Genomic DNA, 27,258 nt, shown 5'->3' with positions numbered 1-27,258 from the left:
TACAGAAGGGAGGTTCAGAGGAAAATGAAGGGGTTGGGTAAAGGTCAACAGCAGTAGGTGACCCCACTAGGTGAGTGGGAAAACCAAAACCGTTCACCAAAGGAACTTGGAGTAAGTAGTTGGTGTGCTCAGGCAGTTTCGCTGGAGTTTTGAGGCCAGAAACTTTACTATTGTGAGTTGAGGCATGAGTGAAGGGAAGGAAGCGGAGACAATGTTTCAGGGTGATGAAGGGAATGTCCTTGTTTCTTACTCCCCATTTTTTTTAATGGGAAAGACTAAAAGTGATTTAAAAGTGGCAGAAATATCCTGCTGTGTCCTCCTGCCATTTTGGTGGCCTCTACCATTGCTGAGCATTTATTCCATGAAGGTGAGACCCTCCTTACATCATAGTTGATTATATACTGTTCTTCAGTGTTTGTTTTTAATTAATTAAATATTTATTTTTGTTTAGAGACAGGGTCTTGCTCCATCCCTCAGGCTGGAGTGCAGTGGCATGATCTTAGCTGACCGCAGCCTCAGACTCCTGGGCCCAAACGATCCTCCTGCCTCAGCCTCCCGAGTAGCTGGGAAGTGTTTCTCTTCCTCAGCACTCTTATTATAAACGTATCAAGTGCAGGGCCTGTGGCTTAAACTTCTCTTGAGCAATATTCTCCTATACTCCTAGCCAAGAGGCAGGTATATTCTGAGAAAGGGAATAAGCCACCTTTAATAAGAACCTACTTAATAAAACTGTGGTTCTTATAGGTGAAGTGGTGAGCTTTGCTTAGTTTATTTTTCAAATCTCAACTAAGACTACATACTAGTTTAAAAAAGAAGTATGTTTACATTTATTTGTGTAAACAGTACAAAAGTATAAAGTAAAACCTGTCTCTCCCCCATTTCCAGAGGTAACTGCTGTTAGTTTCTTATTATCCTGCAGACCTTCTTTCTGAGGGTATACGCATATATATCTTTTTTTTCTGTAGGTAGTGTGCTTGCAGTCAGTCATCATTCTGTAGGAAAGTTAGGATGAGAATTCCCATAAGTAGCTATCATTCCTCTGAAAACTCCAGTCATTTCTTCTCTGCAGAGCAAAGCCCAAGATACATAGGACCGTAAACAGGTTGTTCACTTCTCCCTGGGAGCAAGTGGTTGAAGCTCAGACAGTACAAAAATACTATGACTGCCTTGGGGCATGAAGGGAGGAAGCGAGCTGGGAGTTAGGTAAGCCTATGTCGGGGGCGAATGGGCAGGTTGTCTGAGCGCTGCTGAGCTGCTCTGCTTTCCCACCATTGCCGTATGGCTCTGCATAAAGGTCTTCAGTGTCCTCTCCTCACCACGCGGTGGGGAATTAGGGAGTGTCCTCTGTCTCATGTGCCACCTCCTGCAATTCCCAGAGCAGTTTGGATTCACGTCTGCTGTTACCATTGTGGTCCCCCGTCTCGTCACTGTGTCACTGTGTTCCCAGGCAGACCAAAGGGAGGGAGAGTGGGAGGCAGCAGGAAAAGTCCTCTTTTCACTTTTTCTGTTATACAGGGACCCAGCAGTGGACTACAGACTCTAGAATAAACCCTAATTCAGTAGCAGTGAATAAATGAAACTGAGCCAGGCACTTCTCTTTAATAGGCTTCAATTTCCTCATCTCTTAAATAAAGTTAGCAACAATGACTAACCTCATAAAAAGAAAAGTTATCTCTTTATAGTTGTCCTATGTGAATGGGGCCAGGATTCTTAAGAACAGAGACCATGTCTTATGCAGATCTGCATTTAATACATGAATGAGAAGTATTGTCATCTCCAGTTTATAGCTAACAAACTAAACTTCTCCTTTCTCGCCTTGATATTCAGCCACTATCTGCTTATGCAGTCATCAGGCACCTACAGAAAGAAGTGGACGGGGTATTTGTATGCACTGCCCCCTCCCCGCTTCCCCACAGCGATGGTTTTTAAGTGAAATGGATTGTGTGAGTCAATGGGAAGACCCACTCCATTCTTGTCTTTGGAGTAATTGTGGCAAAAATCAGTTGTGGCTTTCTCAACAAAAATGCCTACAGTGGAAGGGGACTTGTCCTCACTGTCAGTCATCTCAGGCCATGACTCATGTTTTTCCAGAAACTTCCGTTGTATCATAGTGAGGCTGGCGGGGGTCACCTGTGCCATAGCTGACAGACAAGTGTATAAATCCAAACAGAGGTTCACACAGAGGGAAGAAGATCCTGAAGCAATGCTTGGGCTTGCCTTAGTAGAAAGCAGATAATGTGTTTATAGCCATGAGGTGTGATTGAGGATGAAACACTAGAGGAGTTCTGCCCACCCCCAAGACACTAAAAATTCCTCTCCTCATTGATAACCAAAATGAATGGCAATTTATTTAACTGGACTGAGAATAGCCATCACTTTGACACTCTCCTCACGTGGGTCTCAAATTTGATCAGCTTTGGGTGTCCCTGTCCCAGCTGTCTCTGTTTGTCTCTTTGTCCCCTTCCCATTCAGACATGCAACCTGCTCTCCTTTCCTTTGAAAGTTCCCACTGTCAACTCTATCATCCAGGCTGTTCCCACCTACAGCTTATAGCCCGCCTGAGAAGTAGGGCATATTCCTGCCAGCTTCCCACTTCACTACAAAACCTCCTTGATCTAGGCTGTTTGTTGCCCCTCTCTAAAATGAAGAATAACAAAAATAACAAACATGAAGTACATTGCCGAGAATCCAGAAACCTTGCAAAGGCATCGTTCTGGCCTGTAGCACCTGAGTCTGAGTCCTTGGTGCTCCTGTACTCCTCATTTGTCCCCCAGGGTGGAGAGACCAGCCAAGCCTTCATGAACATCCCTCAGTTCCTCAGCTCCCCCAAGCCCCCGCTCATTGTAAAGGTACAGCAGAGTTGAACAAGAGATGCTTTATTCATTCTTTCAACAAGTGTTTATTGCGTGCCCACCAGACCCTAGGAATTGTTGAAGGGAATATGGTGGTGTTTGTGGTCTTTACTTTTACGGTGCTTATAGCCAAGGGAATAAAAAGAGGTACTAGACAAGCAAACTAACAAGTAAACCAATCAGTGATGAATAGAGGCTGAGATGAAGGCTGGCAGGAGGGGGACCTCTGAGGCATGTCATTTGAATTGAAACCTGAAAAATGAGAAGGGGTCTGTCCTGCAGGACAGTGTAAGGAGAGCCAGGTGGAGGGAATGGCAAGTGCAGGAAGGAGCTGGGGTGTATTTGTGGCGCAGAAAGGGGCCAATGTGGCAGCAGAGTGTGTAAGGAGACAGTGACAGTGACGAAGCCGAAGGAGTGAGCTGGGGCCAGAAACCCGAGGGTCTAGGGGTTTATAGTAATGAGTTTGTTTTGATCATAGATGCCAGGGGTTTCATATGGTGGAAGAACATGATCTGATAAGCATTCGTGAAGAACCACTGTGGCGGAGTGTGAAAAATGTAGGTGCTTGGTCGCCTTTTCAAAAAGTGTGCAGTGATAGGCCAGTTGGTATCACCTTGTCTTCAATTGGTGATTTACAGCTGAAGGGAAAGATGATACCCACCTCTGCACCAACAAGGTTTCCTTCAGGTATTGGGGGGATCCAGACCTGCTCCCTAGCCTGTGTGGGGAGTCCACTCTTTCCAGGGCCAGGAGTGCAGGAAATAGGGGAGCAAAAACTAGGTTCTGGGGTGGAAGAGGGTATTGGAAGGCACCACAAGCCAAAGCAGTCAGTGAGGACACGCGGACAATCTTTTCACGCCACCTGGACGTGGAGTTTGGATGCTCAGAATCTCCTTTCTTTACGATTCTGAGACGGGCTTTCTAACCTACTTCCTAAATCTAGTTTTCTTCTCTTTAGTAAGCCCTATGGTTGAAGAGAAATCTCTAGACACCACATCCTTAAGGTACCCAGGGCTTGGGAAGTTAAATGTGATGGGGACAGAGTAAAATATCCAAAATGTTTCTTGTATCAATACTTGAGATCCCAAGAGGAGTGTGACTGAGTGTGACTAACAGGAGTCTGGATGAGATTGGCAGGGTGACTGTCCTGGCCAGCGTGCTCTTCCAGCACCAGGCTCCAGGCAGCACTTTGGCATGGAGGGGCTGTATCTGCACAATCTGCTCAGAAATACTATTATACAGCAGGGTGTGGTGGCTCACGCCTGTAATCCCAACACTTTGGGAAGCTGAGGTGGGCGGATTGCTTGAGGTCAGAAGTTCAAGACCAGCCTGACCAACATGGTGTATCCCCATCTCTACTAAAAATAGAAAAATTAGCCAGTTGCAGTGGCACGCACCTGTAATCTCAGCTACTCAGGAGGCTGAGGCAGGAGAATTATTTGAACTTGGGAGGCAGAGGTTGCAGTGAGTCAAGATCACGCTGCTGCACTCCAGCCTGGGCAACAGAGTGAGACTCCAGCTCAAAAAAAAAAAAAAAAGACAAGAATAAAAGAAACACTATTATACAAGAAGTGTCTGGGCAGGTGCCCTGTCCCCACCAGCTCTTGCCATCTTTTGACAGTGTTTTTGCCATTCCCAAGCACAGAGAGACTGCAAAGTCTTCAAAGGAAAGCTAAACAGGCAGCAAATCATTTCCAAGGAGCCGACAGATCACTTTCAATTGGCTCTCTTGGCTCTGACAACATTTTTAAGGCAATTCTCAAAGAAGCACTCTCCCTCATCCACGGAGGCTCTGCTGGGAGGACTGAGTCTCATAGCCTCACCTGGCAAACTGCACAGAAGGCTGCTGAGTCTGTGTCCCTAGGCTGAATTCCTCTCAGGACTCCAGAATCCAATTTTCAGCTGCCAGCTTGTTATTTCCTGGATACCCCACTAGTGCCTTAAGTCAACGGCTCCCAAACCAATTCGTCATCTTCCCTTCTCCTGGCTTTCCTGTTCTGTTGATGGCATCATTGTTCCCTCTGCTACCCTGGCTGGAAACGTCAGAGTGAGTCATCCTTGACTCATCCCTCTCTCTAATTCTCCATAGCAAATCAACTGCCGAGTGCTGTGGTGTCTATTTCCATGATGTCACTTGAATCTATCCTGTCCTTCCTACTGCCACCATCCCTCCTGAGTGTGGGCTGTCATTACTTCCCTCTCCACGGGAGCATTCTCACTTATTCCCTGACTATTAACCCACCTTCACACTGCCACTGACTTAAGCCTCCTCCGCCACAGATCTCATCGCATCATGCTGTTGCCAGCAGCCTGCTGTGGATCCTCACTGCTCCACAGTAAACATACACCATCTTTCCGCTTTCTAAATCACAATTTCTTTGCAATTCACAGTGTTCAAGCTAACCATATGAATCACTGATGCGGCACATGACTTTTGTCCTTTCAGGAACCCCCTTAATATTTAAATCATCTGCAAGTAATGAGAAGATCTTCTGTTACTAAGTTCAGTATCCTATGCATTTATATACTTGTTCTATCTGCTTAGAAGATTTGACATTCCTGTATTATCTCACATTTATTTTTGCTTCCTCTAATATTCGGGCCTTTGTATGTACCAGGCATTGTTCTGAAAGCTTTATTTACATGTAGGAAATGCTTTAACTGTCCTAACAATCCCGACCGTATCCCCATTTTACCAATGACAAAACTGATGCACAGCAGTTAACTTGCCGAAGTTCCATGACTAAGAAGTAGCAGAGCCAGGATGCAAATTCACATGATTGGGCCCCAGAACCCACGCTCTTAATCCCTGAACCCACATTTGTCTTTGTTACTTGTGTTACCTATATTATGGTTTGGATTACTGGTGTTTTATAATTGAATTGACACTTTAGGCATGTGTCCATTAATAGTCAGAAATATCAATGGTAGGCGGAGTGTGCAAATGTAACTAGATAGCAGATTTTCGGTGCTTCCCGGGAAGTCACTGTGAAGCTGAGAGACAGCTTCATGGAATTTTTGTCCTACTTCTTTTTTTTCTTCTTATTCTAGTACATGGGCTGTATTGAAGTGCTGCAATCAATGAGGTCTCTGGATTTTGGAATGAGAACCCAAGTTACAAGGTAAGAAGCCAAAAATGGGAGTGGCTTTGAGGACTATAGTTTAAAGTCACCGTAATTTCTCCCATAGGAACTTCATGCAAACTTTCAAAGTCATTATACATTTTTATTCATGTAACGAGGATAGAAGTTTCACCCAGTGACCTTCAATGAGTGGCTTTATCGCATCGTGTGAAAGACTTTCAACCGTGTGGCAGTGCATCTGTGTTTCGTGTGAGGACTCATAAGATGATAAAGTCTACAGAAATAGCTGGTTCCTCAGGTACCAAAAGTATTTAAAATTATGCCTGGCAGGAAGCCATTACAGAATCAGACCTGTCAAGGAGATGGCAGAAAATAAGACCAAGCCAGAACTTTGAACATCAGAAAGCCCAAGCTTTCCCCAAGCTCTTCCTGACATGAGAACCTGCTTACTCCTTGTCTGGGTCTCCCTCCTCTATGTACCGTGAGCTGGATGGAACAGTGGAACAGGGAAGCTTTACCCAGGGTGATCCAGGCAGCTTGGGGGAAGAAATCAGAATCTTTGTTACATAAAGCTCAAGTCAGAAGCAGAAATACGAGGCACGGTTCATTAAAGCCAAGGCCAAAGCACGGATGGAAAGAAGGAGTGAGTGCAGGCTGGTAACCAGGACAATTGTGAGGTGAGGGAGATGCGGTGAGAGGACTGGATTGATATGAATGGTTCAGAATGAAGACTTGGGCATCTGTTGTATGTGGTGCCAAAATGTGTCACAGGGGCATGCCTCAGTATATCTGCTTGTAAGCCTCCTGTTCTGAAGGTGAATGTTTTCACGTAGAGAATAACTCTCCCTATGCTCATCCCATAAAATTCTGGGCCTACAAAAGTATCCTGTGGTCTAAAAAATTTGGGGAAAGGAGACACGTCACTCTTTAGGAGAATACAGTATACAATAGTATACTGAAGACCTGAGTCTGGTGCAGTGGCTCATGCCTGTAATCCCAGCAACTCAGGAGGCTGAGGTGGGAGGATTGCTTGAGGCCAGGAGTTTGAGACCAGCCTGGGCAACATAGTAAGACCCCATCTCTACATGAGTATAAAAAAAAAAAAAGCCAGGCATGGTAGAGCATGCCAGTAGCCCCAGCTACTTGGGAGGCTGAGGCTGGAGGATCACTTGAGCCTGGGAATTCAAGGCTTCAGTGAGTTGTGATTGTGCCACTGCACTCCGTGAGGTGAAAGCAAGACCCTGACTCTTTAAAAAAAAAATAAAGACTGAGAAGTTCCGTGCCGTAGTTGAAAAAAACTTTAACTTTATCTCAAGATTTTCCTTCTCTGTATGTATGTATGTATGTATGTATTTGAGATGGAGCCTTGATCTGTCATCCAGGCTGGAGTGTAGTAGCACATTCTCAGCTCACTGCAACCTCCGAATCCCTGGTTCAAGTAATTCTCCTGCCTCAGCCTCCCAAGTAGCTTGGATTACAGGCACGCACCACCATGCCCAGCTAATTCTTATATTTTTAGTAGAGACAGGGTTTCGCCATGTTGGCCAGAATGGTCTCAATCTCCTGACCTTGTGATCCGCCTGTCTCAGTCTCCCAAAGTGCTGGGATTACAGGAGTGAGCCACCATGCTTGGCCTATTTATTTATTTATTTTGAGACAGAGTCTAGCTCTGTTGCCCAGGCTAAAGTACAGTGGCATGATCTCAGCTCACTGCAACCTCCACCTCCTGGATTGAAGTGATTCCCCTGTCTCAGCCTCCTGAGTAGCTGGGATTACAGGTGCCCACCACCACACCTGGCTAATTTTCTATTTTTAGTAGAGATGGGGTTTCATTATGTTGGCCAGGCTGGTCTCAAACTCCTAACCTAGGTGATCCACCCCCCTTGGCCTCCCAAAGTTCTGGAATTACAGGTGTGAACCACCATACCTCGCCTTACCTCAGGGTCTTGTAAATTTATTGGCCCTAGGATCCTTTTCTCATATAACAAATGTGCATCCCAGGTTTCCATGAAATGTGCCTTAGGAAATGCTGATTTGGACTCTGCCTTATGACGCACTCAAATCTGTCTTTCCAAACATCTCTCAACCTATCCTTGGCATTTCCTCTGGAGTCAAACATATGAAATATAATCCTGATTTTTGTACTCTTGGTACTACCTCAGTCGCTGGCACATGGCAGAGGCTCAATGGATATTTATTGAATAAATTCATGGTTCTACCTGATTACACTTCCAGTATTTGCAAACAGCTAAATTTCTTCTCTCCTTTAAATCTTCTATTTCACATTCTCGGTGCCTTCAATTACTATCCAAGTGACATGGTATCTATTTTCCAACCTGTTAGCCTTGCTGTGGATGGACATATTTCAGGCTTTACTTCATTTTGATGATTCTTAATCTCGAGACAACCTTTCTTCCAATCCTGAGCAGGCTGCAGATATGAGAAAGAGGGCTGATACCCCAGGTATGTACAGGAAAAAGGAATTCCCACTGTCCTAACCTGAGAGCTATGGTCTGAATATGTCCCCACAAAATTTATATATTGAAACTTAATTCCCAGTGAAAGTATTAAGAGACAGGGCCCTTAGGAGGTGATTAGTTCATGGGCCAGAGCCCTCACAAGTGGGATTAGTGAGCTTATAAAAGAGGTACAAGGGAACTGTTTGCCCCTTCTACCATGTGAGGATGTAGCAAGAAACACCCATCTAGGAAGCAGCGTGAGCCTTCACCAGACACGAGATCTACTGGTGCCTTAACCTTGGACTTCTCAGGCTCCAAAAATGTAAGAAACACATTCCTATTATTTATAAGTCACCCAGTCTGGGGTATTTTGTTATAGCAGCAGGAATGGACTAAGACATTGAGGATGACTAAATTTCTGTTCATTCACCCATTCATTCATTGATTCATTCTCTTTCACTGGAATGTTTATGGAGTGCCCATACAGCACCTGAAACTGTTCAAGTATTAAGGATCAAGCAGTGAATAAGACAAAGCCTCCGCCCTCATGGAATTTACATTGTAGTTGGGAAAACAGACTGTAGGCAAGGGAACAAATAAACAAGCAATATGCTTTCAGGTAGGAAGAAATACTTATTTGCTAAAACAGTAAGGCAGGGAAAGAGGGAGTGTGTTTCTAAATTTATTTTATTTTCTAGTTATAAAATATTGCATGTTTATTTAGACCATTTGGAAAGTACAGAAAAGTATAAAAGATAAAAGTACTCAGAATATCACCTAGAGAGTATGTCTATTAACATTCTGTGTTTGAAATCCCTTTCCAATATTATTTTCTATACATGAGCTTACAAAGAACTTTACACAAAATCTGAACACTATTATATACTAAGTCTCCCATATTGAGCAATTTCCTGTGGCTAAAAATTCTAAAGCATTTTTTATCATGGTAAAATATAACAAGATTTACCATTTTAGTCATTTATAAGTGCATAGGTCAGTGGCATTAAGCACATTCACATTGTTGTGCAACTATCCTCACCATCCATTTGCAGAACTTTTTCATCTTCCCAAAATGAAACTCTGTAACTATTAAGCAATAACTTCTGTTATTGTGCTGTAATCCCAGCACTTTGGGAGGCCCAGGCGGGTGGATCACTTGAGGTCGGGGGTTCGAGTCTAGCCATACCAACATGGTGAAACCCGGTCTCTACTAAAAAAAATTAGCCAGGTGTCGTGGCACATGCCTGTAATCCCAGCTACCTACAAGGCTGAGGCAGGAGAATTGCTTGAACCTGGGAGGTGGAGGTTGCATTGAGCTGAGATCACGCCATTGCACTCCAGCCTGGGCAACAAGAGCAAAACTCCATCTCAAAAAATAATAATAATAAATTCCCATTCCCTATTCCTCCCCAGCCCCTGCAACCACCATTCTACTTTCTGTCTCTATGAATTTGACTGGTCTAGGTACCTCATAAAAATGGAAACATATAGTATTTGTCTTTTTCTGTCTGACTTATTTCCTTTAGCACAATGTCTTCAAGACTGATTCATGTTGTAGCTTGTGTCAGAATTTCATTCTTTTTTAAGGCTCAATACTACTCTATTGTATGTCTGCACTATATTTTGTGTATGCATCTATCAGTCAATAGGCATATGGGTTGTTTTTCTAAAAAAATTGTTATTTGAGACCAGCTTGGCCAATATGCTGAAACCCCATCTCTACTAAAAATATAAAAAGTACCTGGGCATGGTGGTAGGTACCTGTCCCAGCTACTCAGGAGGCTGAGGCAGGAGAATCACTTGAACCCAGGAGATGGAGGTTGCAGTAAGCTGAGATCGCACCACTGCACTCCAGCCTGGGCAGTAAGAGTGAGACTCCTCCTCCTCCCCCTTCTTCTTCTTTCTCTTCTTCCTCTTCATCCTCTTTTCTTCTTCTTCTTCTTCTATATATAGATACAGGGTCTTGTTATGTTGGCCAGGCTGGTCTTGAAATTCTGGGCTCAAGGGATCCTCCCACCTTGGCCTCCCAAAGTGCTAGGATTACAGGTGTGATCCACTGTGCCTCGCCTCTTCTATTTTTCATCATTATAAGTAATGCTGTGATTAATATCATATATATATATGTATGTATATGTGTGTGTGTGTGTGTGTGTGTATTTTGATTATATTTCCAAAGGACAAATTCTAGAATTAGGAACACTAGTTCAAACAATATAAATGTTTTCAAGTCTCTTGATATGTATTGCTGGATGACTCTGCAGACTGTATTAATTGATACCCCCTTTTCCCAGCCATGTATCTATTTTTATCTACTTAAAAAAACTTTGTAAACTTTTATGTCTATACTTCCCTATTATTTTGTAAATAGTAAAAGGTGAACTTCCTTATTTTGCCTCTGCTACGAGGATTCAGTTTCTGTCTAACGTACACACCCAGGTGAAGATGTCTGGTATGATGTCTGGATACTGTTTCTTGTAGATGTGTCTATACATGATTCAGGCATGGCTGATTATGTTTTGAGCAGCGTTATGGAAACTTTTATTTTTAGATTTGGTGGTCAGGAAGTCCTCTTTAAGAGGGGGACATTTGAGCTAAGGCCTGAATAAAGTAAGGGATCCATTCATGAAAGTATCTGAGAGAAGAGAGCTGAAGGCAGAGGGAAGATGGCCATGGACGTCATGGGTCCATGGTGGCAACATTTGGGCAGGGAGTTTGTAAAAATGTCAGAGAGGTTGGGATGGTGGTTCATATCTGTAGTCCCAGCACTTTGGGAGGCCAAGGCAAGAGAATCGCTTCAGCCTAGGAGTTCAAGACCAGCCTGGGCAACACAGTGAAATCCCATGTCTACGAAAAATTAAAAAATTAGCTGCGCATACTAGCTCAAGCCTGTAGTTCCAGATGCTCAGTAGGACAAGATGGGAGGATCGCTTGAACCTGGAATGTCAAAGCTGCAATGAGTTGTGATCATACCACTGCACTCCAGCCTGGGTGACAGAGCAAGTCCCCATCTTTAAAAAAAATTAAAATAAATTTTTAAAAGATTGCGATAGGATATGCACCTTCTCCCAAGAGTGGACATGAAAACATTCAACAGTTGCCAACTCAGGAAAGGGAAAGGCTGACTGTAGGGAAGGATCAAGTTTTAAAATGTCCTGTGGTGTCAAGTGGTCCTACTTGAAGTCAGGAGATTCCAGCCACCAGTAGACTGGGGACCTATTCCAGGGTGGGTCTTGAAAGCAGTGAGGCTAATTTCCATGTGTCAGGGCCAAACATCAATCCCTTGATTCAGAATCCTGTCCCTGTCCTAGCTTCTTGAGCTATTTCCCTGGGGCTTGTTGAATTTGAAATGCTGTGACTTGTAACTACTTGGGAGCTGGGACCCCCTGACTCAAAAGGGAGAAGAAGAAACTCCATCAAGCAGAGCAGATTTAAAAAACAGAGAAGGTGGGCTGGGCGTAGTGGCACACACCTGTAATCCCAGCACTTTGGGAGGCTGAGGAGGGCAGGTCATGAGGTCAATAGATCGAGACCATCCTGGCCGAAATGGAGGGACATCATCTCTACTAAGGATACAAAAATTAGCTGGCATGGTGATGCGTGCCTCTAGTTCCAGCCACTCGGGAGGCTGAGGCAGGAGAATCGCTTGAACCTGGGAAGCAGAGGTTGCAGTGAGCTAAGATCATTCCATTGCACTCCAGCCTGGTGACAGAGTGAGACTCCATCTCAAAAAAAAAAAAAAAAAAAGAGAGAGAGAAGATATAAAATGGATTAGCTCTCACTTTAAAGAATTAGCAAAATACAAGGCTGGGCATGGTGGCTCACGCCTATAATCCCAGCACTTTGGGAGGCTGAGGCAGGCAGATCACCTGAGGTTGGGAGTTTGAAACCAACCTGACCAACATGGAGAAACCCCATATCTACTAAAAATACAAAATTAGCTGGTCATGGTGGTACATGTCTGTAATCCCAGCTACTCAGGAGGCTGAGGTAGGAGAATCACTTAAACCTGGGTGGCGGAAGTTGCAGTGAGCTGAGATTGCACCATTGCACTCCAGCCTGGGCAACAAGAGCGAAACTCCATCTCAAGAAAAAAATTGGCAAAAATCAAAATTTGCTGAACAGAACAATTATTGTTGCAGAATTCACCTGACTTCCTTTAAATGGTGAATTCCTTATTGGTGTTTCAAATAAAGTTTGGTATAGAAATAAATTACTTTCATGTTTTTCTCAGGAGCTCCCATATTACTGAAAGAGAGGGAGAGCTTTGAAACTCTTCTTTGAAACTCTAGGTCTTGAACTAAATCGGACTAAATGAAAAAACTTTACGAATGTAAGAAAATGGAAACAATTCAATGCTCATGTTTAATGACAATATCTAATATAATTGGTAAAAAAAACAACTTGAATAGTGGTTGAATATCAAAAATACATTGCAGTTGAAAGAAGAAAGGAGAATGAAAAAGGAAAAATTAAAAGAGAAGGAGGAAGCGTACTTGGGAAGTTGGGTAGGAAATAGAGGTTGTTGAGAAAGTGGTTCACATGGCCTTGAGAAACAGACGTTATTGAATGAGCGAGTTTAAAGTCAAGGTGAGAGAGGATGTCCTACAGTTACTGCCCTCAAATAAATATTCCCATCCAGTTCACATATGGAGGAGTTGGGCGGGAGGGAGGTGAATGGGATCTTTTGTTGTGATTTTTCAAAAAAATTTCCATGGACCAAGTTAAGATTTCAACAGAAAAAAACTGTATTTTGTGTGATCACAGCTATCTCTAGATATTGACATAAAATAATTCAGGTGTGAATGCTGACAAACTAGCACATGTAATTACCACTACAAATGCAAACAATTAGAGACTGATGTCTCACCCACTATAAACATCTCACCATCTCTAGATTCCAAATAACCAGGAGACAGCAACATGAAAATCTTGGTAATAAAGGAGGAGCCATGATTAAGAGTCAGCCTTTGAAAGAAAGGAGAAAGATGGAGCCGAATTCTTGTCTTCATGAGCGACCTTTCTGCCAACCATTTGAGGGCTGCATCCATGGACTTAGGACACTGAAAGTACTCAAATAAGAGCAGAGAAAAATGAACGGGCAAGAGGCCATTGACTTTCTCAGCCATTCCTTGGAGCTCACCTTTTTCAAAGCTGTCATCTTGCTTCCCTACCTTGGCTACAGATTCAGTCCCTGGGGGAGCCACTTGAGTGGCTTTTACTGTTGTTCCTCCACTAATTCTCACCAGGCATTCATCTCCTTGACTGATTCTGGACCAGATCTCAATTTTTATTAATAGAATATTCATGCAAAGGCAAAGAGAATGTTTTTACCGATAGTAAAGAGAAACAAGATCATTAGGGAAAGAAAGGTTCCTAGCCACTCAAAATATCTTCAGAATGCCCAGAGCTGTATCAAAAGGAAACAAGAGAAGAGAGAAAGTGAAGATCATGCTAAGGATGATATTGCTACTTAGTCTCTCCTATAAAAAGTTTCTCCTGGCTGGGTGTGGTGGCTCATGCCTGTAAGACTGAGTTGGGAGGCACTTTGGAAGGCCGAGTTGGGCAGATGACTTGAGGTCAGGAGTTCAAGACCAACCTGGCCAACATAGTGAAACCTGGTCTCTACTAAAAATACAAAAAGTAGCAGGGAGTGTTGGTGAGTGCCTGTAGTCACAGCTACTCGGGAGGCTGAGGTGGGAGAATTGCTTGAACCCGGGAGGTGGATGTTGCAGTGAGCCGAGATCATGCCACTGCACTCCAGCCTGGCAACAGAGTGAGACTCCGTCTCAAAAAAAAAAAAAAAATAGTTCTGCTTATGTTTTTAAAAACAAAGTTAAAGAAAATAAAACAACAACAACAGAACACCTGGCCTAAATCGGGAAACTCACACACACACAAGAAATTAGGTCACTAAAACCTAAAACTCAGCTTTCCTCCCTTGAGTAAGCATCCACATCAAGCAAAGAAGAAAAAAATCTTCCTTCTCCTCTAAGGATGACTACTTCTTTGTGTGTAGGTGGGAGCCTGCCTCAAACACTGAAGGAGGAATAGACACATCAGGGTAAACCCAGTAAGTGGAACTGGTGGGACAGGGTTTGCCTTTGAACCCTGAAGAACAGAACTTTACATTTTGATCCACAAGGAAATTGCAGAGGGAACATTCAGTTCATCACCACAGTACCTAATTCACCCCGAGAGGCAGAGCACACCATTGGCAGGAGGGACCTCCAGATCACTGTTTTACTACTCTATACTCTTCTGGTATAAAGTTGCTTACATGTGTGACTTGTATTCAGTAATAAAATCAGCCAGGCTCCCAGCAGAGATCTGTCAAAGGCAGGCTTAAGGGGCAACTAAGATGCAGTGGCTTAGAGTGGGTTTGCCTCCTTTGGATGATTGCCACCCCTGAGGGTCTGTGAAGGAAAATGGGGAACTGTTAAAGAATGGGTGGCAAGTTCTCCCTTTTGAGATCTGGTTTTGGATTCTTTTTCTCTAGCTAATCGCTACCTGTTTCTTGTGGTGTATCTGTCTCATTTCATTGCTGCTGCAGACAGTACGGAGGTTGTTTGGGTGATTTGGTACTAGCTAAAGCACCAAGGAAACGGAGATCATCATTCAGAAGATACTGTAATTGGACTAATTTCTTGTGTACAATGTTATTGCTCTTGAGCAGTGATTCTGCAAATTTCATTCACTATCTTGAAAATTTTGATTACTGGGATATTTTGATTACTGGGAAAATTTTGATAACAGGACATTAAAGGGAGTGACAAAGCCTTTAATGACAAATGCATACTTCTGTGTTTGTGTGTGTGTGTGTGTGTGAGCAGCCATCAGCCGCAAAGCAGATTCAAGGTGTAGCTGAAGAATGCCTGTGCTTTTCAAGAAATATGAACACTAGAAGGAAAAGCATTCTGGAGAGATCAAATATCTGTATATTAGGTAGCTAAATTAAGATTTGTTTGAAAACAGGCTGGCATTTATCTAAATTTTCTGAGGACTGTAGGAACAGGATTAGTTACAGCAATGCATGCATAAATGTGAGTATCCTGCTAAACCTCGGAGTAGTTGAACAGCATATGGTATGTGGATTCTGTGTTGACCTGTTGCAGTTAGGAGTAGGATTGCAGCCACATGTCATGTGGAATAAAGACTACCAGAGAGGGGGATAAAAAGTCAAGTCTCTTAACTTAGTAAGCAAGGGAACACTCCCCAGTGAAGAAGTTTACTGAGAAGAGTGCTAAGGAGAAAAAAATCAGGAGTTTTTAAGTTCTAGTTTATGGTGATTATGCTAAGGATTGAAAACAAGCACTGTAGTAGCTAAGGCAGAACATCCATTGTTGGTTAAAACAGTTTGCATTGTTCATTGGTCAAGAAAGGTTGTTAAGACCCCCGTAATGGTCTGGTGTCCCAGGGTCAAGGTTCATGGCCTTTATCAGTTGATTACAACAATTAACCATGCAAAAAAACATAACATCCTAAGTTGGTCTCCTCTAAGCAAGCACTGGTGTCAATGGAAGGATGACTTCCTTTCACACACGTGCAGATGTCAGGAAGCCTTTGCTGGATGTCTGGTGTTGTGTACCTGAGCATGTGCACAGTGACCACCTCTTCTAGTTTCAGGTTTCACTGCTCTCAAATTTTGCCCAACTAAGATCTCACTTTTCAGATATTTGAGATGATAGAATTAGCCAACTAAATTCCTTTTGGAAGTCTTCAAAGATCTAGTAATTTTAAAAACAATCATTTCCAATCTGTTGAGAGGGGTTCTGATAGCATGGCAAAGTCAAATGCAGACAGAGAGGGTATGAAAGTCAACTGTACCTTTTTGCTCTGTCATTAGCATGATGTCTTTCACATAGCAGGCACATAGTCACTATTTGTTTGAATAAGCAGGCATAAGATCAAGAAATATAGCTGCTAAGGCAATCCATGGAAGGGGGAAATATTTTCAAATCATATATTTGATAAGGGATTAATATCCATAATATATAAATAACTCCTATTACTCAACAAGAAAATAAAGAACGCTGTTCAAAAAATGGGCAAAGGACTTGAACAGATGTTTCTCTGAAGAAGATGTACAATTATAAACACCTCCACCCCCGTGCCACCTCCACTGGAATAGGCACTGGTATCCACAGCTGAGAGACCCACAGACAGTTTACATCACAGGACTCTGTGCAGACAACCCCAGGACCACCCCAGAGCCACGTGGACTCCTGCATGGCTAGACCCAGAAGAAAGACAACACTCACTACAGTTCAGCTTACAGGAAGCCATATCCATAGGAAAAGGAGGAGAGTACTGCATCAAGGGAACACTCTGTGGGACAAAAAACAACAGCCTTTAGCCTTAGACCTTCCCTCCGACAAAGCCTACCCAAATAAGCAGGAACCAGAAAGCCAACCCTTGTAATATGGCAAAATGAGGCTCTTCAGCACCCTCCAAAAATCACACTAGTTCACCAGTAATGGATCCAAACCAAGAAGAAATCCATGATTTAACTGAAAAAAAAAATTCAGGACATTAGTTATTAAGCTAATTAGGGAGGGACCAGAAAAGGGCAAAACCAATTGCAAGAAAATCCAAAAAATGATACAAGAAGTGAAGGGAAAAACACTCAAGGAAATAGGTAGCTTAAAGAGAAAAAATAAAAAATTCAGGAAACTTCAGACACACTTTTAGAAATGTGAAATGCTTTGGAATGTCTCAGCAATAGAATTAAACAAGTAGAAGAAAGAAACTCAGAGCTTGAAGACAAGAAAAAAGAATAAGGAAATATGAACAAAGGCTCCAAGAAGTCTGGGATTATGTTAAATGACCAAACCTAAGAATAATCAGTGTTCCTGAGGAAGAAGAGAATTCCAAAAGCTTGGAAGACATATTTGGGGTAATAATCAAGGAAAACTTCCCCAGTCTTGCTGGAGACCTAGACATCTAAATACAAGAAGAGCAAAGAACACCTGGGAAATTCATCACAAAAAGATCTTTGCCTAGGCACACTGTCATCAGGTTATCCAAAATTAACACAAAGGAAAGAATCTTAAGAGCTGTGAGACAGAAGCACCAGGTAACCTGTAAAGGAAAACCTATCAGATTAATAGCAGATTTCTCAGCAGAAACCCTACAAGCTAGAAGGGATTGGGGCCCTATCAACCTCCTCAAACAAAGCAATTATCAGCCGATAATTTTGTATCCAGCAAAACCAAGCATCATCCATGAAGGAAAGAAAGAGTCCTTTTCAGACAAACAAATGTTGAAAGAATTCACCGTTACCTAGTCACCACTACAAGAACTGCTAAAAGGAGCTCTAAATCTTGAAACAAATCCTGGAAACACAACAAAATAGAACCTCTTTAAAGCATAAATCACACAGGATCTATAAAACAAAAATACAAGTTAAAAAGCAAAAACAAAAAGCAAAAAACCACAGTACACAGGCAACAAAGAGCACGATGAATACAATGGCACCTCACATTTCAATACTAACGTTGGAGGTGAATGGCTTAAATGTGCTGCTTGAAAGACACACAATTTCAGAATGGACAAGAACTCACCAACCAACTATCTGCTGCCTTCAGGAGACTCACCTAACACATAAGGACTCACATAAAGTAACAGGTTAGAAAAAGGCATTTCATGCAAATGGATATCAAAAGTGAGAAGGGTTAGCTATTCATATATCAGACAAAGTAAACCTTAAAGCAACAGCAGTTAAAAGAGACAATGAGGGACATTATACAATGGTAAAAGGCCTTGTCCAGCAGGAAAATATCACAATCCTAAACATATATGTACCTAACACTGGAGCTCCCAAATTTATAAAACAATTACTGATAAACCCAAGAAATGAGATAGACAGCAACATAATAATAGTGGGGGACTTCAATTCTCCACTGACGGCACTAGGCAGGTCATCAACAGAGAAAGTCAATAAAGAAACAATGGGTTTAAACTATACCTTGGAACAAGTGGATTTAACAGATATATACAGAACATTTCCTGCAGAAACTGCAGAATACACATTCTATTCAATAGCACATGGAAGTGTCTCCAAGACAGACCATGTGATAGGCCATAAAACAAGCCTCAATAAATTTAAGAAAATTGAAATTATATCAAGCACTCTCTCAGACCTCAGTGGTATAAAACTGGAAATTAACTCCAAAAGTAACCTTTAAAACCATGCAAATACATGGAAATTAGATAACCTTGTCCTGAATGAGCATTGGGTCAAAAACAAAATCAAGATGGAAATTAAAAAAATTTTTTAACTGAACAGCAATAATGACACAACCTATCAAAACCTCTGGGATACAGCTAAGGTGGTGCTAAGAGGAATGGTCATATCCCTAAATGTGTACATCAAAAAGATGGAAAGAGCACAAACTGACACTCTAAGGTCACATCTCAAGGAACTAGAGGAACAAGAACAAACCAAACCCAAACCCAGCAGAAGAAAGGAAATAACCAAGATCAGAGCAGAACTAAATGAAATTGAAACAAACAAAAATGATACAAAAGATAAATGAAACAAAAAGCTGATTCTTTGAAAAGATGGATGAAATTGATAGACCATTAGCAAGATTAACCAAGAAAAGAAGAGAAAATCCAAATAAGCTCACTAAGAAATGAAACAGGCGATATTACAGCTGATACCACTGAAATAGAAAAGATCATTCAAGGGTACTATGAACACCTGTATGCCCATAAGGTAGAAAACCTAGAAGAGATGGATAAATTCTTGGAAAAATACAACCCTCCTAGCTTAAATCAGGAAGAATTAGATACCCCAAATCAATTAATAACAAGCACCTAGATTGAAACGGTAACCTAAAAATTGCCAACAAAAAGGCCGGGCACGAAAGCCCATGCCTGTAATCCCAGCACTTTGGGAGGCCAAGACAGGTGGATCACAAGGTCAAGAGATCGAGACCATCCTGGTCAACATGGTGAAACCCCGTCTCTACTAAAAATACAAAAAAATTAGCTGGGCATAGTGGTGCGTGCCTGTAATCCCAGCTACTCAGGAGGCTGAGGCAGGAGAATTGCCTGAACCCAGGAGGCAGAGGTTGCAGTGAGCTGAGATCGCGCCGTTGCACTCCAGCCTGGGTAACAAGAGCGAAACTCCGTCTCAAAAAAAAAAAAAAAAGAAAATCAACTCAAGATGGAGTAAGGACTTAAACCTAAGACCTGAAACTATAAAAATTCTAGAAGATAACATTAGAAAATATCTTCTAGACATTGGCTTAGGCAAGGATTTCATGACTAAGAAAGAGCCCAAAGCAAATTTAATAAAAACAAAGATAAATAGCTGGGACCTAATTAAAGAGCTTTTGCACAGCAAAAGGAACAGTCAGCAGAGTAAACAGACAACTCCAGTGTAGGAGAAAATCTTCATAGTCTATACATCTGACAAAGGAATAACATCCAGCATCTACAATGAACTCAAACAAATCAGTAAGAAAAAAAACAAACCATCCCATCAAAAAGTGGGCTAAGGACATGAATAGACAATTCTCAAGAGAAGATATACAAATGGCCAACAAACATAGGAAAGCATGCTCAACATAACTAATGATCAGGGAAATGCAAATAAAAACCGCAATGCAATAACACCTCACTCCTGCAAGAATGGCCATAATCAAAAAATCAAAAAAACAGATGCTGGCGTGGATGTGGTGAACAGGGAACATGTCCACACCGCTGGTGGGAATATAAACGAGTACAGCCACTATGGAAAACAGTGTGGAGATTCCTTAAAGAACTAGAAGCAGAACAATCATTTGATTCAGCAATCTCACTACTGGATATCTACCCAGAGGAAAAGAAAACCATCATTTGAAAAAGATTCTTGCACATACATGTTTATAGCAGCATAATGCACAATTCACAATTGCAAAATCATGGAACCAACCCAAATGCCCATCAATCAATGAGTGGATAAAGAAACTGTGATATATATATGATGGAATACTCTGCAGTCATTAAAAATGAATTAACACCATTTGAAGTGACCTGGATAAGACTGGAGACTTATTCTAAGTGAAGTAACTCAGGAATGGAAAACCAAACATAGTATGTTCTCACTGATATGTGGGAGCTAAGCTATGAGGACACAAAGGCATAAGAAAGATGCAATGACCTTTGAGGACTTGGGGGAAAGAGCAGGAGGGGGCGAGGGATAGAAGACTACAAATAGGGTACAGTGTATACTGCTCAGGTGATGGGTGCATCAAAATCTCACAAATCACCACTCATGTAAGAACTTACCTGTAGACTTACTCATGTAACCAAATACCACCTGTTCTCCAATAACTTATGGGGGAAAAAAAACATAGACTTAAAAAAAATACAAAAATTAGTTGGGCATGGTGGAACATGCCTGTAATCTCAGCTACTGGGAAGGCTGAGGGGAGAATCGCTTGAACCCAGGAGGCAGAGGCTGCAGTGAGCTGAGCCAGTGCCACTGCACTCCAGCCTGGGAGACAGAGCACAACTCTGTCTCAAAAAAAAAAAAAAAATCTCACATCGCCATGACCGTTATCATTGGTAAGGCCAATCCTCTGGGCCACATCTAATTCTTAATTTTTTTTCTTTGCATTTCTTTTCTGATTATGAAAAGTAAATCTGGCTTATTGTGGAAATTAAGTAGAATAAGATATTTAAAAAGCCAAATCACTGGAGATAACCAATAGTAACTGTTTGATGTATGGTTTTTCTAATCACAGGTTTAAAAACTAAAGTGAAGTCCTACGGTGCATATTAATTTGTAACATGTTTTTGTCACTTGTTGGGCACTTCTTCTGCGTCACTGAGTCTGAGCACTAATTGCTTAGATCTGAGCTTTAAGGTGGAGGGAATAATTTTAAGTTCATTTGCTTGCCCTAGGCATATTTACTTCTGGGTTTTAAGTAACAGAAAGTGATTGCCTAGTTAAGAAAGAAGGGGAATTCTTTGAAAGGATATTGGGCAGCTCATGGAACCTGAGGAGCAGTAAACAGTCAAACTAATCAAGGACAGGGGCCAAGTCTCCTGAGGCCTTGGCAGCGGGAGTGCAGGGATGCCCCCATCTCTGATTCTCTCAGTTCTGAATACAGATTCCTAGGAAATATGGCAATTAGGCCTGGACCAGTCATCTTTAACCAGGACAGCACTGTATTGTGGCAATATGGTAGTTCCATGATAATCCTGTATATGGAAAGGGAGTGGGTAGAAAAAAGGGGATGAGATGGCAGAGCAGGAGCGGGGAAGAGTAGTGGGAAGTAGGGGAAGGACAAGGACAGGAAAAATCAGGTGGAAAAAGAAGCTTGTAAAATGAAACGAGTAGATACAGTAAAAAATAGATTTCCACCTCAAAAGGAAAAGAAGACATTAGATCAATTTCTTTGGACTATTTAATATTATCCCTAATATCTTTGGACTAATATCATATTATCCCTAAATGTGCTCTACTAAAATATAATATTTGCAAAATTGTTAATCTCATGTTTGATGTTATTATAGCAGTGAATGAATTGTGGAACATAATTCAGTTGAGCTGTGCTTTTATGTGGTGGTGAAACATTTCTAAACTTTGATACTCCGTGTATAGGTACTGTATGTATTTAGGCCCCTATTATAGGACTTAGGGCATTGTTTTAGTGTTTTAGATATTTGTAGAGGTATATAAAATAGTCATAGTTTTTGTTCCATGACAAGCTGTTGGCAGTTTCTATATTTTATTTGCTGCGGAGTCCTTGGTCAGGAACAAAACTCCCAATTATAGCATCTTTTCCATGGAAAATATGATCTACATTGTGAAGTGGTTTCTAAAAATATGTTGTGGCTAAAAGGAGGGCCTGCTAATTTGTCCACATAAATCTGTAGAAACATACAGATGTGCAGGTTATTATTACACAAACACAGCTCCTCAATCAGGCCGTACACACACATTCACTAGCCTAAACAAGAATAGTCGTATATCTGTCTGTGTTGAAGTATAGATGGTTATGGACGGCTTCAAGTGTTTGAAGAGAAACAAATTAATTCAGAGATTAAAACACATGACTGTTTTAAGTCTATGCATGTGTATTTTTAGCTCTGATTGCTGAATGAAATAGCTTTCTCCAGTGATTTCTTCCCAGGCCTTCTTTACCATGCAGAGTCAGATGAGAATACGTTCTAGTATCTCTGTTTTATGGCCCCTTTTTGCTTCCTTTAAGCCTGGCTTTCTAATTTTGCATTTGATAGATACAGTGGCTAGCCTCCAATCTTCATCATTTTACAATGCAAGTAAGAATAAGCCATTGAACCATTGTTCTGGGAAGCACAGAAGCTGCAGTTGAATGGCAGCTTCCTGAGAAAGCTCAGTGTGCCCTGGAGGGTGTCTGCCCTGGAAGGAACTGGGTTCTTTAAGGTCTTGTTTCAGTGGAGCAAACACAAGAGCTCCATCATCCATCATCTTTGGGCTTGAAGGTTTTCCTCAAATCCCAGTCCCTGGAGTTGGAAGGATTCAGAGCCACAGTTTCTGGGACATAGTTGGGTTGATAATTATTTGTTGAATAATGGAGAGGTTTCTAGGCTTCTCAGGCCTGGATCACAGATTTTGAGATGACCCCGGAGGTCTTGAAGTTTTCACGGTCACTGCTGGTTAGAGAAAAGCAGAAAAGACTAGAGAATCTAAAACAGGATCCAACATGCTGAACCAGGCCAAATTCCAGAATGAGGAGCTCTTGGAGAGTTAGCTCAGGTCCCTGGTTCAACAGCAGAGTGTTTGGCTTATGGGTGCCGTGTGTGTGTGTGTGTGTGTGTGTGTGTGTATGTGTGAGTGAGTGTGTGTGTGTGTGTGTGTGTACTGTTTAGAGAAATGATCTCATGCTATAACCCAGGCTGGAGTACAGTGGCATGATCTAATCTCCTTGTAGCCTCAAACTCCTGGGCTCAAGTGATCCTCCTGCCTTGGCCTCCCAAGTAGCTAGGACCACAGTTAGGCACCACCACATCTGGCCAATTAAAAAAATTATTTTTTGGAGACGAGATCTTGCTATATTGCCCAGCCTGGTCTCGTATTCCTGGCCTTAAGCAATCCTCCCACCTCAGCCTCCCAAAGTGCTGGGATTACAGGTGTGAACCACTGTGCCCAGCCAGGTATCTTTTTGAACAAAGGAATAAAAATAAATTCCGTCAAGATGCTCATTTGGATCAGACAGCCTTGAGGTCCAAGAGTTGATTCGGATGAAGGGAAGGATTTCTCAATCACGTGGAAATGGATGAACCTTAGCCTCTTTCTAATTAAAGAGATCAAACATGGTTTCAACTATTGGCAGGCCGTTAACATAACAGTTTATTAATAGTTTATAGCTACTCTTAACAACTTTATCATCATAAAACTTAACATTTGTAAAATAGATATTACTGTCAACACTGTTTTGTCCATAATAATATTGAGACTTAGAGAAATTTAAAAATTTACCGAGGTCATCTAGCAGGTCAGTAGGTGGTAGAACTGGAAACCAGACCTGTCTGCCTCTTGTGCATTATGAGGCAACCAAAGTAGAATAATTTTAAGGAACAAATCTTGGAGAAGTGCTGAAAGCCAGACATGACAGGATAAGGAAATGTTTAATCCTCCTGTTGGGATTTGGCCTGGGTTTAAGATGCCAGATTCCCGGTTTGTGAGTTGTCTCTGGAGGGACTTCATAAAGATACTCATAAATCTGTAGGAGAAGATACTTCAATATCCTTTTGTGGTTTCTAAGAAGAAAAAAATGAGTGAGATAGTAGTTCTTAAACTTGAATATGTAAAGGCTTGTTAAAGCAGAGAATGTTAGCTGGGCTTGGTGGCATGCACCTGTAGTCCTCCCACCTCAGCTACTTGGGAGGCTGAGGTGAGAGGATCATTTGAGCTCAGGAGTTTGAGGCTGTAGTGTGTTATGATCACACACTTGTGAATAGCCACTGCACTCCAACCTGGGCAACACAATGAGACCCTGTCTCTGAAACAAACAAACACAAATATTGGACTCCAACTCCAGAGTTTTTTATTCAATAATTTGCATGTCTAATGAGTTCCAGGTGTTGCTAATGCTGCTGATCCAGGGACTGCACTTTGAGACCAGCATGGCAAGGGAAACCTATCCAGGGATTTGAAAATGAGGTCTCTATATCATTTGGACTACAGATTACATGGAGGCTCCTTATTTCTGAGCAGGTGATTCCCCAGAAGATCCCCAAAGCATCTGCAAGTTTTAATTGTCATTTCTGTTTTTGTTTTTAAGAAAGGAAAATGGAAATATCAGGGAATATGAGGGCAGTGAGTTGTAACTCTGTTACATCCTAAATAGCAGTTTCTGTTACAGCTACTCAATTCTGCTGTTCTAGCCAGAAAAATAGCCAGAGGCAATACACAATCAAATGAGGGTGCTGGTGTGCCGGTAACACTTATCGACACTGAAATTTGAATTCCACACAATTTTCGTGTGTCACAAAATATTCTTTTGAGATGTTTTTTCCAACCATTTAAAAACGTCAAAACCATTCTTGGCTGACAAGGTGGCAAAATCAAAATCAGGTAGCAGATGGGATTTGGTATGGAGGCTGTTGTTCTCTGACTTGCTGTAAAGCAAACCAGAAACAAATGTAAGAGGCCTTGGGGTCATGGTCAGCTATTAGCTTGTGCATGGTCCAAAGCTTATTAGAGTGCAATCCTTTGCAAGGATTGTTTATACATATTTTGAACTTTGTCTTGTTCGGTTTCTTGGTATAGGAAGTTGGGTATTATAAGAAAGGGGTCTTTCCCTATGTCATTGTAAGAATTATGGAACTCCTTTTACACTGTAAATTATTGTTTTTCCATTCTTTTCCTCTAACAGCACTCAGTAGAGGCAGAGGGTAACAAATTATTTCCCTTTTAATTATCATCTAACCTTCCTTAAGTGACACTATGTGCATGGTACAGTGCAAAGTACAGAAACTGCATAACCTGCAAAGCGCAAAATATTTCCTACCTGGCCCTTTTCAGAAAAAGTTTGCCAACTGATGCTAGTGTGATTCTCAACCCTAGTCGTGTTGAAAGTATTTGGGAGAGCTCTTAAAGTCTCTGATCCCTAAGCCCCATCCTGTACCAATTAAGTCAGAATCTCTGGAGCTGAGACCCAGTCTTCAGTACTTGGTGGCATTCTAGATGGTGTAGTCCAACGCACAGCCAAGGCTGAGAACTACTGCCTAGAGTGTTGAATGCATTTGAGGGGCAAATGGATTATTAGACCTTGCTGCCTCCAGATAAGAGAGAATGGAGGCCACTCTCTCACCACTTGTGTGTGCAAAGGGTGATGTGAGCAAAGATGTTCAGGACCTTCGTTTGCCGTTGGGTAAAAGTCCTTCTTTCTTTTTTCTTTCTTGCTTTTTTTTTTTTTTTTGAGACAGAATCTCCCTCTGTCAACCAGGCTGGAGTGCAGTGGCGCAATCTCAGCTTACTGCAACCTCTGCCTCCGGGATTCAAGCGATTCTTCCACCTTAGCCTAGTAGCTAGGACTACAGGCACCCACCATAGCTCCCGACTACTTTTTGTACTTTTAGTAGAGACAGGGTTTCACCATGTTGGCCAGGTTGGTGTTGAACTCCTGACCTCAGGTTATCTGCTCACTTTGGCCTTCCAAAGTGCTGGAATTACAGGCGTGAGCCACTGTGCCCAGCCTGAAGCCCTTCTTCTTGAGGAGATGAGGGTGGGGGAGGCAGAGGGGAGAGGAGAGGATTATGCCAAATGGCTATCCCAGAATACAGAGTGACTACATTGAAAACAAAATTCCCCAGAATGGAGTATCATCAAACATATAGGCAGTGTAATCTTCCCTATCTTAGCCTCTAGGATTAGGTGACCTAATTCCTTAACGTCCACAATCTGGTCTATGCTATAGAGCACAGAATCAGTTACTCTGTGCAGTGAGTCTAGCAGAAGGGTTAATCAGATGTGTGGTTGATGAACTCTGTATCAGAATCACTTGTTTAACTGTAGATTCCTAGGCCTCACCCCAGAATCAAAACCTCTAGGAACAGTCCTAGAAATCTGTGTTTTAACCAGCACCCCGTTGATTCTTAAGAACTTCACAGTTTTATCACCACTCACCTAAACGGTGTACTCTGAGGATGTGCAGGCTGAATTGTCGCGGAGGATTAACTGGCTAGGCCAGTTTTCATTCCTTCCAGATGTGAACACACATTAGAAAAAATGGACTTCCCAAATAAAATCTATAACATATATGCCAAATGGCCTTTAAAAAAACCAGAGTTTTGCTTTTCTTCTCCCCTTCACCCCACACTGCCATGTGTGTACCTACGCAACTGTCTTGCATGCTCTGCTCATGTACCCCAAAACCTATAATCCAATAAAAAATTAAAAAAAAAAAAAAAAAACCAGAGTTAAGAAAAAAAACATGGTATAAGTAATATATTCATTGCACCAATTGCTGTTTTGTGCAATCTGTATGACAAACTGTTTTACTATTTACTTATTTATTTATTTAGACAGAGTGTTGCTTTGTCTCCCAGGCTGGCATACAGTGGCACAATCTTGGCTCACTGCAACCTCTTCCTCCCTTCATGCAATCCTCCTGCCTCAGCCTCCCGAGTACCTGGGATTACAGGTGCACACCACCACACCTAGCTAATTTTTGTATTTTTACTAGAGACGGGTTTTGACATGTTGGCCAGGCTGGTCTCGAACTCGTGACCTCAAGTGATCTGCCTACCACCTGGCCAAACTGTTTTAAATATCTTTAAAATCCAAGTATTTGCTGAAGAATTTTTGGAAAGATATACATCATTTAGAGTGAACTTGAGCGAATAAAGTGAGTGACTAAATAAGATCTGTTTTCATTTTTG

The 27,258-nt window shown here is 41.9% G+C and overlaps 1 protein-coding gene across 1 annotated transcript in view; it reads left to right on the top strand.

Moving 5' to 3' along the window:
- Positions 1 to 27,258, top strand: part of SHC4 (SHC adaptor protein 4) — a 148,611-nt gene that overhangs the window by 36,458 nt on the left and 84,895 nt on the right. The window contains exon 2 of the mRNA XM_002807191.5: positions 5,904 to 5,974. Within this exon, the coding sequence (XP_002807237.4) occupies positions 5,904 to 5,974 (71 nt within the window). The remainder of the gene's footprint in view (positions 1 to 5,903; positions 5,975 to 27,258) is intronic.

Source organism: Callithrix jacchus, chromosome 8 (genome assembly GCF_049354715.1).
Source record: "Callithrix jacchus isolate 240 chromosome 8, calJac240_pri, whole genome shotgun sequence".
Lineage (NCBI taxonomy): Eukaryota > Metazoa > Chordata > Mammalia > Primates > Cebidae > Callithrix > Callithrix jacchus.
Note: the sequence above shows the minus strand (reverse complement) of the source record. Positions and strands in the feature narration are given on the sequence as shown.